Source organism: Gambusia affinis, linkage group LG10 (genome assembly GCF_019740435.1).
Source record: "Gambusia affinis linkage group LG10, SWU_Gaff_1.0, whole genome shotgun sequence".
Taxonomy (NCBI): Eukaryota; Metazoa; Chordata; class Actinopteri; order Cyprinodontiformes; family Poeciliidae; genus Gambusia; species Gambusia affinis.
The window spans coordinates 12,420,093-12,434,405 of NC_057877.1; the positions used below are offsets into that span (position 1 = coordinate 12,420,093).

A 14,313-nucleotide genomic window follows, 5' to 3' on the forward strand; every position below is an offset into this window, starting at 1 on the left:
ATTACTATTCAGCATTTCTTAGTACAACAATATGTTCATTTTGACTGACATGACATGAGTAAATGATAATGCTGTAGAACAGAAGAATTGTATGGAATCAATTGATACATGTTCAAAAGGATTTGTAGTTTCTTGGAAGGAGTGAGAAACTGCTACCAAAATGAGTGGAAAGGACAACATATTATGGAGGTTGAACCAACAGTTATAAGAAATTTAACTCTGATCAGCAAAGAAATTGAGATGTTATATAAAGATGTAATAATATTTGTTGTGAACTTTGACTTTTACTTCTTCGGTTTTCCCCTAAAAGTGCTGACAAACGAAATAGCGACTTCTCAAAAACAAAACAAAAAAAAATGCTGATCAGTTGTGGAACAAACGACTTTAGCAGTGTAGTTTCCTTCCTGGCAAACCTATCAGAATTGTTCATCCACTCCTGTTGACCCCGAGGTCAGGGTAGAGTCAGGAGGACAGGATGGGGGTCATCGATCACTGCGTGGGAACCGATGTAGGCAGACAAGATGACTGAACCAACATAGAAGTAGGACCTTTGCATTGGTAAAGGGACCTTTGAACTTAATACGGAAACAAAACTGATCTGTTAAATAAGACATGATGATGTGAGCACAATAATGAGTACAGTTTGACATTTTGCTGTATTTACCATGTTTATTAAGATTATTTGCACATAGAAAACTCCCCCATACATTCCCAGATGCAGATAAACTACAGCTACAGATACAGGAGTTACTTACATTAAATCAGCTTTATACTTAACATTCATAATAAAATTCAGATCCCATAAATAATACCATATAAATACTGATATTAATTTGCCAAAATAATTCACAGTACACCCACAATCTTACAGAACATTCACAGTAAGGCGAAGGTAAAATACATTTCCAGCATACTGATAGTGCTGTAGAACAATATGTTCAATATAGAGCTCCCATTGGGAGAAAATTCACACGTTAGGTCCATCCTTTCTGGTTAAATATCTGTGGCTTAGATGACACTGTCAGCGCTGCTTTTGTAGACCTGAAGCGGTTCCTCTGAGTCAGAGGTGCTGCAAGGAAAAGAAATCAAGATGAAAACAAGGTGAGTTCTGTGATTCTTCAAATTTTATATTTAACTTGGTATAAAAAAAGAGATATAAATGCAAAATGTACCTATTTAGCTCAAACTTGGATGCCCTTTGCTTAATTTTTCTCAAAATCCACATGGTCAGAGACACACCGGATGCCAAAGCAGTGGCTCCTGCTGCCACACCAGTGGTAACAACAATGGCAGGAGCTGAACTGGCTGTGGAGACGTTATGAAATGTGAACAATCTGACCAAATTTTTAACCATAAATTCTTCTTTTATTTGCGTATGTTTTATTTTCTTTTTTCTTTACCTTGACAAGTGGGGCTCTTTCCAGTCCAGCTGCCACGGCGGTCACAGGTCAGGATCTCGTGTCCGTCTAACGTGTAATCCTGATCGCATGTGAAGGAGCACTGAGAGTTGAAGACTGGCTGGCTGTCTGAGCAATTAATATGACCGTTTTCTGGAGCGTCGAGGAGAGGGCACCTGATAGCTGAGGGATGAGGAGAAATGATCTTAAAAAAGAAATCTTACAATTGTGGCAATAAATCTCTGCTTACAACAACATCGACACGTAGGCCATTGTTTATTCATTTATTTTTTTCATACCTGTGCAGGTTGGTAGGGCCTCACTCCACTGTCCATCTTGACTGCATGTAGTGGTGTTTGCTCCACGCAGCTCAAAGCCTGCTTCACAGCCAAAGCTGCAAGTGGAGCTGGGATCCAAGTCGGTTGAAGGTTTACTGCATTCTACAATCATGTGAGCTGCTCCACCTGGATTCTGGCAGGTGATGGCTGTCACAGGAAAGTATAAAATGTATATTTAGTGAAGTCATCTTTGATGCATAGCAGGTACCTGAATTAGGAAGAACAGGGTGTGAGTAATCTAAAGCGTTTCTCACCTTCACAGTGTGGCATCTTCTCACTCCATTCTGCTTCTGCTGTGCATGTGATCTCGCTCGGTCCCACCAGACGATGGCCAGGGACACATTTGAAGCTGCAGCTCTTTTTGTAGCTGAACCTCATCTCCATATCATCTTCACAGCTCATGGCACCGTATTCTAGATCCTGCAGTTCTGGACATTGGACAGCTGCAACACAGAGTAATTGTTTTTAATCTTTAGAAGAGCTATAAAATGTCCCAGGGTAGAAAAAAAAAAACTTAGATTGAAAAGTATGTGAGAAAAGAACAGAGAACAAACACTGCTAGAAGACATGAGTCAATCATACCTGTGCAGGAAGGTGTGGCATCACTCCACGTTTTATCTTCAGAACACTGAATGGAGTGCGCCCCCTGCAGTTTGAAGCCTGGGTCACAGCTAAAGCTACATGTCTTTCTGTAGCTGAACCTCATCTCCGTGTCACCTTCACAGCTCAGGGCACCGTTTTCTAGACCCTGCAGGGCTGGACACTGGACGGCTACAACACAAAGTAATAGTTTTAATGTAAGGAAAGCCTTAAGATTTCACCAAAAAAAGACTATTTAAAACTTTGCCAAATAAAAAATAAAAAAAAAGAATGACACATACCTTTGCAGGTAGGAATGTCGTTGCTCCACTGTCCATCCTCAGAACATTGAATGGTGTGCACACCCTGCAGTTCGAATCCTGGTTCACAGCTGAAGCTGCAGTTCTTTTCAAAACCATGTCCATCTACACATTTCAGAGAGCCGTTTTCTGGATCCTTGAGGGCGGGGCACTGAACAGCTGCAAAACAAGGCCTTGTTAATAAACCCCAATTCTTTTCTTATAACATAAAATTATAGCTAAGAGAACCATGATATAAAATGTTAGATTTCTATTTTTCATTCTGTAAAAAACACTCTAGCTGTTCGCTCACCTTCACAAAGGGGCATCTTCTCACTCCAAACAGCCTCTGATGTACAGGTGATCATCTCTGATCCAGCCAGGTTGTAGCCAGGGGCACAGCTGAAGTTGCACCTTTTTCCATAGCTGAACCTCATGTCTATATCATCTTCACAGTTAATGAAACCATTGTCTGGATTCTGGAGGGCCGGACACTGAACAGCTGGATGACAGAGAACAGAAGAAAACTAAGATTTTCAGTATGTCTGAAAGACATAAATGTTAACTTTATCATCACAGATGGCATGTAATCTGCATTTCAGATGTTAAATTGTGAACAATCAGTGGCCGTACCAACACAAGTCGGCTTTGATGCATTCCATTTTCCAGATGATTCACATTGCAGAGTGATGGAGGAGGAATCATCCAGCTCATATCCTTCCGTACAGGTAAATCTGCAGCTGGAGCTATAGCTGAAATTTCTCAGGGGATCAGAGCACTTCATAAATCCTCTTTCGGGAGCAGACAGTTCCTGGCATTGGATCACTGCAGGGACAGGACACAAAACAGATTCTTTAAAAGCTGTTGCTGATGTAGATGCTGAGTAATTTTATCTTTGTGTTGCAATTCAACTTACGTTCACATGTCGGGGACTGCTTTGACCATGTCCCTGTTTCTTGGCATTTCTGAGGTTCTGACACACTTAGCTGATATCCTTCTTCACATGAATACTGGCACGAAGATTCATAGGAGAAGTTCTGGTACTTGTGACTGCAAGTTACGTTTCCCTTTTCAGGACTGATCACTTGATCTTTGTTGCATTGCACAACTGCAAAACGAACATAATGCATTCAGATGTTTTAATGCTGCAAGCATCAAAAAATCTCTACCACAACTAGAAACAATAAAGTACAATTTCTCACCTTGCTCACACTTTTCTCCATAAAAACCTGGAGAGCATTTACACACGTGACTGTTGATGGTCTCCACACATTCACCATGGACGCATGAGTCGCTTTTACAGGCAGCTGCCAAAAAATATCACATAGTTGATAAATCCTCAGAATTTTAAACTTTAAGGATGCCTTCATGACAACAGGAACAAAACTAGAAAAAAATAATAAAGTCCTCACCTGTGTAACACAAAGCGGTCTTTGTCTTTGAGCACCGCTCGTCATTCCATTTCCCTTCATCCTTTTCCCTTTTAATGTACATCTCAACACAATCCTCAGCTTGGCCGGAGATTATCCCATTCTGGCCATTATTTGGTTCACCAGAAGCCCAGTTGGTTGCTTCTGCTGTGAGTGATTTGTTGGTCCCAACCCAGGTCCAGACATTATTAACCTTGCGGATCCCAATCCAGTAGTAGCCAGCTTTCCTCGGCAACACTTTTTTCAGGTGCTCGATCTCCTCTCGATTCTGGATTGCGACCATGTCTGTATAATCTGTCTTGCACCATGTTCTGGCTGATTCCCAGTCCATTCTGACGTCTGAGTAGAAGTAAGACCAGCACTCTACACCAGTCCACATGCACAGCACTTTGAAGAGAGAACAAAGACACGTTACGCTGTGGGATCATAAAGGATCATCAATATGTATTCATAAAAGCTAAAAAGTGACTTTTATTAATAGATTAAATTTTTACATACTTGAGCAAAAAAGGACAAATGGCATCAACGAGGCAGACATCATATATCCACTTTTTTGAAATCCAAAGATGAATTTCTGTCAAAACAAGCAAAAATTGTGATTAAGACAAAGCAATGCCAAGTTTTCCATTAGCAACCTGATCATAGCAACAAAAAAAAATAAAAAATAAAAATAATAATAATAATAATAATAATAATAATAATAATAATAATAATAATAATAATAATAATAATAATAATAATAATAATAATAATAATAAAAAGAAAGAAATCCAGTGAACTCACAGTTTCAGGGTTGATCGCTGAAGAGCTTCAACAGTCTTGTGATTCTCCTGAAATGATTGTGAGCTTCTTTGCTGAGGAGCCTGTTTTTATACTTTGCTCTAACCCGGGTCAGGCTTCCAGGAAGCTTTCACTCCAGTGAAGTATTTCCATGGAATTTCCCCGAACCTCACACATCATTTCCTTTCACTTCTTGATATCTAGAAACTTTCTCTTTCTTTACTTTCAAAGAAAAAAATGTTAATTCTTAAGTGGGATTATCTACCAATATACTTCACGATTTATTTATGCTATGCTATATTTAAATGTGATATAAAATAGAATAACAATTTCATGTCATTCTATTAAAATATTATGTTTTGAATTATTCTTACAGCATAAAATTGACCGTTATGTTTGTAAGTATTATTCAGACTGATTTCGAGTCTGATTTATTCCTAAAAATACATATGAATCAACTTATTTATTTATTTGTTTGTTTGTTTATACCCTGTTTGATTATTATTTTTTGGTTTATCTAAACTTTGTTTAAATAAAAAAATCACTCTTTCAGTCTGGTGTTATTACCAATATTCTCCCACCACAAGACATGGATTACAATAACCAGAACCATGCAAAAGATTTAAAATAAATAAGACAATGAACACTCTTCTTTGCTTTCTTCTTATGGTTTAAGACCTCAAACCTTTGGTTATCTGCTTTCACCAGTTTCCTAGTGATGACTCAGTGAATGAGGAATGTGAGTTATTAAAGTAAAAACATGCATGCATTTTGTAAAAGCAGGTGGAACAACAAAGCCAAATAGGCAAATGGGCAGATCTCAAACCTTAAATTCATTTAATCAGCAATGTACATATTTTAGGGACGTGTTTTGACTAAAAGACGAGAGTAGAAACTAAAGATAGATTTATTGCTACAAATGTTACACAACACATCTTTGGCATAATGTCATGTTTAAGGGAGCTTTGGTTATCTGCTCTCACCAGTTTCCCAGTGATTATGTGAAATGTGAGTTGTCAAAGTAGAAATGTGTTCTTTAGTCATTTCCGCTAAATTGGGCATGGCACCACTTAAGATCCTGAATTCTGAGGAAGTAATGATTGCATGAATGACAGACAAGGATCAACAAATAACATGCATTTCGTAAAAGCAGGTGAAACGACAAACCCAATTGGGCAGAGAAATGTGTCTGTATAGGATCAGGAGAATCTGGGTGGCCCACAAAAAGCTCTTTAAGTTTGCGGCTAACAGAAAATCTCTGATGCCTCATATTTTGGTATGAACCATATTATCATTCATATTATGTGAGTGATCATTAATCTGGTGGATCACAATCCCATAATATCACTCGTATAATGTGAGCGATAATGCGATCTGCTTATGTTTTGGTATGAACCATCATACCAAATAAATATCCTGACATCAGAAAACTGCTGATGGATCATATTTTTGGATGTCACTTTTGTGGTGATGTTGAGTTTATTGCCCAGGTGTTACCAAGATATTCAGATTTTCTTTATCAAGTCTAGTTGGGGCCTGCCCATAGCAATGCATAAGGAGAGCAGTGACTGACTTGCAAAGCAAGTCAGTCACTGCCTCCATGCATTGCATGGCAGGCACCTATTGTTCTACACCCAATAGAACGCCTCTTTATTCTTAACTTCTTCTTCCGTCAACCGGAATGCGGCTCGCACCGCTGCGAGCCCACCCACAAAAGTGGTATCAAAACGTGCGGCTCGATCCCGGGAGGTGTGCTATTATTTTTGGTGGGATTTGGAGTTACCATGGCGACGTAAAAAGCAAAAAACGACCCCAAAATCACTAACGAGCTCACCAGGTGCAAGTCTCGTCGTCAAGGGGACGAGGCAACCAGTAAATCCTGAAAATACCCTATTTTTGAGGATTTTCTGTGTAAATCATAACCTTATGTAGAAACGCCATTCAAACTTCATTTTGTAGATCGTCCGTGATCTCTTTTAAAGTGAAGACAACACGTCAATATGTATTATGGTTTGTCCACAACTTCTTTCTAAGCGACCCAAAGTTTTTGATTTTGGAAAAATCAGAGTGTGAAACGCTCCGCTAAAGTGAGAGTCAGAGCGACATTTTGACCCCAAATCATTTTTAACTCGCCCTCACGCTCACAAATATTGCATGATTGGTATCAAACTTGGTCATGACATTGATCTGGCGTGCCTGCTCCGGTCAAATGTTTTCAAAAATTATCTAGCGCTTACAGTTTTCTCTCCAGGTGCTTCAGAGCAAAGTCATGCGCCAGGGTAGCAGACAGATCTCACTGATTCACTTCCATGTATTTCTGAAAAATTTCAGACCTTGGCACACACTTTTTTATCTCGCTGTTAATACTGTGAGTGAGGTAGAGATATGAATAAGCGGGACTATGTGAGACGACAAATAGCCGTCTCATATGCTTCAAACAGTTTTTGAATATGTATTACGGTTCTAACGGAAACAGTTGTTTGCAATGCTTTTTTTAGTCAAACTGGCTGGCTCAAACAGAGAATTGTCTCCCCCTGGATGTCTCACTCACAGCTGGCAGAGAGGATTATTTACCATGGCAACGGAACCCAGAGCAGGGAGAGCTGCTTAGACTACAAATACGCATCACTGTAGTTCTAACTAGTAGTTCAGTTAAAACAGAGGAGGACTGAGCTGGCCTTTAGAACAACTTGCTGCTATGGGCTGTATATAACTCATTTAACCCTGTCACTGTTACACATGGGATGAGTCTAGCCCTTCAAAATGAAGCTTACTGAAAATTTCAAAATAAAAGCCCTTGAACATTTTTACATCAGGTCATTGCTTTTTTGAGCGTTATATGACTGATTTAATCCAATGACTGTTACACATGGGATGACTTTGACCCTTTCAAATGAAGCTTAACAAAAATTTCAAAATAAAAGCTTTGGCAATTTTTACATCATATATTTGCTCATTTTTGCTTGACGTGACTGGTTTATCCAAAGCACTCTTAGACACTGGATTAGTGTGGGCATTTAATATGAAGCTTACTGCAAGTTTCAAAATAAAAGCCTCAATATGCCCCTCTGGACAGTGCACCGCCACAGGCGGTGCAATGATATCATTCTGCATTATCTGTTTATCCGAGGTTAGGGAACTGCCTTGCGCAGCAAGGCAGTTCATTAGCATTAGCCTTTTAGCTTAAATAAGCTATTTTCTATTTTTCAGACTTATTAGCCATGTTTAGTATACTTAATGGAGTAAGTAAATGACAGTAAACATTCTAATGATACCCCACATGCTACTGAAAGTATTTATGCTTACATTAGCATATTTGCTCATTTTAGCTAATACACTTACTTTATCATACTGAATGTTGCATGTCCAGCTTACTTAACATTCTTGTGATTCTCCACATGCTATTGATTACATTGCAGCTTTCTTTAGCATTGATGCTAATTCTTAGCATCACAACGCTGGGTCCAAACCGACGGGCACACTTTGGCAGGCCCCAGTTAAATTTCTTCAGGAATTTTCTAGTATATTATATTTTATTCTTCCGTTACCGTTAATGCGGCTCGTACCGCCATGAGCCCACCCATAAAAGTGGTATCAAACGCGGCTCGAACCCGGCATTGGAGCTATTACTTTTGGTGGGATTTGGACGTAAAAAGCAAAAAACGACCCCAAAATCACTAACGAGCTCACCAGCTGCATCTCTCGTCGTCAAGGGGATGAGGCAACCAGTAAATCCTGAAAATACCCTATTTTTGAGGATTTTCTGTGTCGTCATAACTTTATGTAGAAACGCCATTCAAACTTCATTTTGTAGATATGTCCGTGATCTCTTTTAAAGTGAAGACAGCACGTCGATATGAATTATGGTTTGTCCACAACTTCTTTCTAAGCGACCCAAAGTTTTTGATTTTTGGAAAAATCAGAGTGTGAAGGCCGCTCCGCTAGAGTGAGAGTCAGAGCGACATTTTGACCCCAAATCATTTTTTAACTCGCCCTCACGCTCACAAATATTGCATGATTGGTATCAAACTTGGTCATGACATTGATACGCGTGCCTGCTCCGGTCAAATGTTTTCAAAAATTATCTAGCGCTTACAGTTTTCTCTCCAGGTGCTTCAGAGCAAAGTCATGCGCCAGGGTAGCAGACAGATCTCACTGATTCACTTCCATGTATTTCTGAAAAATTTCAGACCTTGGCACACACTTTTTTTATCTCATCGCTGTTAATACTGTGAGTGAGGTAGAGATATGAATGGCGGGACTATGTGAGACGACAAATAGCCCTCTCATATGCTTCAAACGGTTTTCGAATATGTATTACGGTTCCTAACGGAAACAGTTTTTGCAATGCTTTTTTTAGTCAAACTGGCTGGCTCAAACAGAGAATTGTCTCCCCCTGGATGTCTCACTCACAGCTGGCAGAGAGGATTATTTACCATGGCAACGGAACCCAGAGCAGGGAGAGCTGCTGAGGACTACAAATACGCATCACTGTAATTCAACTACTAGTTCAGTTAAAACAGAGGAGGACTGAGCTGGCCTTTAGAACACTTGCTGCTATGGGCTGTATATAACTAATTTAACCCTGTCACTGTTACACATGGGATGAGTTTGGCCCTTTGAAATGAAGCTTACTGAAAATTTCAAAATAAAAGCCCTTGAAAATTTTTACATCAGGTCATTGCTTTTTTGAGCGTTATATGACTGATTTAATCCAATGACTGTTACACATGGGATGACTTTGACCCTTTCAAATGAAGCTTAACAAAAATTTCAAAATAAAAGCCTTGGGAATTTTTACATCATGTAATTGCTCTATTTCGCTTTATGTGACTGGTTTATCCAAAGCACTCTTACACATTGGATTAGTGTGGGCATTTAATATGAAGCTTACTGCAAATTTCAAAATAAAAGCCTCAAAATGCCCCTTCTGATAGTGCATCACGAGGCGGTGCAGTGATATCATTCTGCATTATCTGTTTATCCGAGGTTAGGGAACTGCCTTGCACAGCAAGGCAGTTCATTAGCATTAGCCTTTTAGCTTAAATAAGCTATTTTCTATTTTTCAGACTTATTAGCCATGTTTAGTATACTTAATGGAGTAAGTAAATGACAGTAAACATTCTAATGATACCCCACATGCTACTGAAAGTATTTATGCTTACATTAGCATATTTGCTCATTTTAGCTAATACACTTACTTTATCATACTGAATGTTGCATGTCCAGCTTACTTAACATTCTTGTGATTCTCCACATGCTATTGATTACATTGCAGCTTTCTTTAGCATTGATGCTAATTCTTAGCATCACAACGCTGGGTCCAAACCGACGGGCACACTTTGGCAGGCCCCAGTTAAATTTCTTCAGGAATTTTCTAGTTGTCTATATTGTAATACAGTTATTATAATATTCTGTAGGGAGAGCATGCGAAGTGTTATTTTCTTTGTTTTGTTTTCATCAGAATGGAGAAGCTTGCCTTTGCACCTCAGTGAACTGTCTGACTGTGTTTTAGTAGTTCAAAGAAGAGTGGCTGTCATTCAACAGTGTGGGTGGATCACTGTGCGTGCAATATGAGTGATAATATGGTCTGCATGTCTATAACGTGAGCAAAAGAGGTCTAATCAGTCGACATGTTTGTGCCCAGCAGCACAACTTGTAGTCTGTTAGATAGGAAGTCAGGTTTAATGTGAATTAGACATGAAAAAAGTTCAGCTCAGTAATTGATGTTTGATCATCAGGTCCCAGATAAGTCTCCTGACAAACTTACATGATGAGTCCAACTGTTGAACTAAGAGGAACAGGATCAACATTTGACCTCTAAATGAAGAGCATGCAGACTAGGAGTATCAACTTGGAAGGATCAGTTTCAAGGGAAATTTCCTCCAACATTTCATTGTTACTGGTGTCAGGGCTGAATGATAAATGAAGCTAGCTACCCAATACACCCTCATCTGCAAAAACATAACTGTGTAGTTTTCTTTAGTTTTTCTTCATTCTTGTGTGTTTCCTTTCCAAGAACTCAGATATTCTTTTTTATTTATCAAAGTGGAGCTCTGATTAAATTTGACGGGAAAGGTTTCTTGGCCACGTTACAGGAGAAGCTTTAAGAAATAACAATATCTACTTCCTAAGAATTTTGAACATACAATTTTCTAGGCAAAAATTTAAGAGTAACTCGGCTTCATCATGTAAGTAGTATACAAATTCAATTCAATTACTTGTTGAGCTCCTTACAAGAACGTTTCACTAGTTTTTTTTTGTTTGTTTTTTTTAACTCAGGGTGCTCTTCCTTTCTTTTCTGTATATTTCAAAACTGTGACTCTTTATTTGAGCAGGTGGAATTCACATTTGATTAGTATTGGCCCCTGTTTATATCTTCTTGGGGGACTCAGTGGTCATACCTCATTTTCTTTCAAGAAAACGTCTTTCTTAAAAGAGTATGAGTATAAAGCTGTCTGATTCTGAAAGTTTACAAAAAAGCAACTAAAATAATACAGAAATTTGCACCATAAATGAAAATAAATGAGATCTTTAAGTTTCAAAGTCTTCTAAGTACATGTGTGTTCAATGTGTCTTCATCTGTAAACAGCAATAATAGCCAAATAAATTGATGAGCTGGTGTCCAGCTGTTTAAACCATGTGAACTGAACAGACGTTAGCCTAAACTTCTTGGCCCTTCACCTTTATGCCAATCCCTCAGTTAAAGGTTTTCCCGTCAAACAATGTGTAAACATTAACATATGTTTCATAATCCAAAGCTAAATCAGAATTTCCAGAATGAGGATGTCATCAAGCAGAGAGGAGAAGCAAAAAGAATGGACACTCTTTGATAATTCCCCTTGGGAATGGGAAAGCTGCAGTTTAATGCAGGAGCAGAGGCGCCTGCAAGCTGATGTTTTCTATTGCTGACAGTTCATTTCCTTCCGTTCTGGCTGGAGGCGTCGGACAGTGGCCACTGCTCCTTGACACCTTGCAACCGCTTCCTCTTCCCCAGAAAAACAATATCAACTCTTTGATTAACTCACACAGGACTGCACCCTGGGTGAAATGAGGGTTCAGCTTTGCTTAAAACACTTCAAACAAATTTAATTTGGAGGAGGCCATCCATCCAATTTTTTAGTACCTGCTTAATTATTGCAGGGCATGTGATCTGATACCAACAAGAAGGGAGAAGAAGTCACCCTAGATAAATTCTATTCTTATTTCTTCCCTACTTTTGATCCCAGAAGCAAAACAATCTGATATAGAAAACGCTTGCCATTCTCTTTAGTTATAAGGCATCTGTTCTTATCCTCAAAGGTTTCTGACAAAAATGTTAAAAAAAGTGCTTTGCTAATGCTAACAGCATCCAAAAACTTTAAGACTAATGCACAGTAGTTCAAAACAAAATGATATGTAGTTTTTACATTTTTACAAATAAATAATCTGAAGAGTCCTGAAAACTATTTTTGTGCATTCATCAAATCTGGCCTTTATAAATGAGTGACAAAAAAGAAACATTGTTAAAAGAAGATTTTAGCTTATATGCACATTGTTATTGTTGCACTTCTTCATGAACAAAACACACCAGTGATAGAACATGGTGGTGGCAGCATTATGTTGTGAAGATGCCTTTCGTCCTCAGACAGGGAAGCTGATCACAGTTGATAGAAAGACGACTCCAAAACACTTCAGATTTGGGTTGAGGTTCAACTTTAGCCCAGACATACGACCACAGTTCTAATGAAATGGTTTAGATCGCAGCATGTTCATGTGTTACAATTGGCGCCTCACAGTTCAGACCCAACTTCATTGTAGTATGTGGGTATAGCATGAGGTTTGTGTACAAAGCAAAACGTTTCATGTGTTTGCCACGCGAGGTCACCGGCGTGCACACTCGACTCATTGCAAGGATTTGGTGCCAAACTGCAAATGCACTGTCGCTTTAAGACCGGAAATAGAAGTCCTGACGCAAAAGGAACCAATCGCGTGAACGTATCATGCTCAGCGTGCTTGGCAGGTTTCTGTTCAGTCGGAGGGTCACTGGTAGCGTATGTAGAGCTGTAGGCACAATGGCAGAAGCTCTGGCTAAAATTCCCGATGTTGAGATTGATCCCGAGGGGACTTTTAAATACATACTGCTAAGAGTTAAAGTAAAAGACAGCGATGCACAGAAAGACGTAGTACGAGGCACTAAAAGTGCGGAGTACCACAGTAAGTTCATGAGTTGCAGGTTTGCTGCAAGAGGAGCATCAAGTGTGTCAATTCTGCTTGAAGTTTTGTGTCTGTGCCCATCAAACCGGACTGTCCGCCAAAAGTTCAGCTGCACAAATTTTAGCATGCTTTCGAGAATGAATAATGCAGACCACTACTTTAGGAGCTTTACAATCAAAATAAATAGCTTTTACGTGTTGGTTATTTGACTTAAGTAATTTAAACCTATTTTTATGTTATCTATGCAGATCACATATTTGAGAAGGTCAGTCCAGCTCTGGAGGCCTTAGGGATGGAGTGTAAATGCCTTGGAGGAGGGAAGATAGAGCACAACAACAAGGACAAGAAGATCAGGGTGTTTGGAGAATCCACAGTGAGTCTGAATTAAAATTCAAAAGATATTTAAAAAAAAATGTTTTCTTCTTGAAATCTGTTGTCATAGAACTGCTTTCTTTGCTTCTTTTTTCAGGCTTTTGGGAAAGCTGACCACTCTGTGTCTGTTGAGAAGCTGAAAACTGTCTTCGGTGACTATGAGGTCACTTGGTCAGATGACAAAAAATAGGGGGCTTGTTCTCATTTCCAAATGCCTGCCTGTATTTATGACATCAAACCACAGAAAAATACTTTAAACCCCTGGTCTGTTATCTAATTTAAATACAGCATTAAACTATTTGGTCTCAGTGAAATTTTGTATAAAATGCTTTGTATGTTTTTAAGACCAAGTTCAGTCTTTTTTTTTTTAAGGGTTAATCAAGGATCTTAAAATAGGCTATTTTCCCCATTTCACATTTCTGTTGGCATCACTTCATGAAAATTGGAGTTTGTTTGCCAAGCGTAAAGTCCATACAGGAAGGTGTGAGCAAGCTGGAATGACAGACGCATCCTGTTAAGCTTGGGGAAAGTGTATTGTTTTGAAAGCCACAGACAGATAAGAATCTTTTTTTTCCCTTTCCATTTTGGCATCACACTTTTATTACAAGACCCTTTTTACAGAAAATAATGATTTTAGAGTAAATTGCTTTAGTTTCTATTTGCTGTTATTACAGTTTTAGCAAGTCAATTATTTTACTAACATTAGTTTTAATGTTAAATATCCTAAGACTCACACATCTTTTATAAAGGTGTGTGAAATTTAAGGCCACAGGGGTTTGTTAGAGGACATTAGTGAACAAATAAATCAGGAATACATCTTTGTAAAAAAATTAAATCGAGGTCATGTTTTAAAAACAATCATTCAATCAAGTTTATTTTGGCATTTTAGCAACAAGGTGGTTGAAGGTGCTTTAATAAAAAT

General features: G+C 38.7%; 2 protein-coding genes across 2 annotated transcripts; one reads left to right on the forward strand and one right to left on the reverse strand.

Annotated features, from left to right (window-relative positions):
• Positions 1–655: 655 nt before the first annotated feature.
• sele (selectin E) lies at positions 656–4,936 on the reverse strand. Its single transcript, XM_044129674.1, has 14 exons — positions 4,827–4,936; positions 4,542–4,617; positions 4,026–4,430; positions 3,816–3,920; positions 3,530–3,721; positions 3,247–3,438; positions 2,927–3,115; positions 2,617–2,793; positions 2,318–2,506; positions 1,990–2,178; positions 1,697–1,882; positions 1,401–1,580; positions 1,173–1,305; positions 656–1,069 (listed from the first exon to the last, which is right to left on the reverse strand). The coding sequence occupies exons 2-14, from the start codon at positions 4,582–4,584 to the stop codon at positions 1,009–1,011; spliced, it is 2,241 nt and encodes a 746-aa protein (XP_043985609.1). The 5' UTR covers positions 4,585–4,617; positions 4,827–4,936; the 3' UTR covers positions 656–1,008.
• A 7,845-nt stretch (positions 4,937–12,781) lies between these two features.
• On the forward strand, positions 12,782–13,705 carry si:dkey-51e6.1 (uncharacterized protein LOC558617 homolog). Its single transcript, XM_044129760.1, has 3 exons — positions 12,782–13,019; positions 13,268–13,392; positions 13,489–13,705. Exons 1-3 carry the CDS (start codon positions 12,806–12,808, stop codon positions 13,579–13,581), a joined length of 432 nt encoding a protein of 143 aa, XP_043985695.1. The 5' UTR covers positions 12,782–12,805; the 3' UTR covers positions 13,582–13,705.
• Positions 13,706–14,313: the final 608 nt, after the last annotated feature.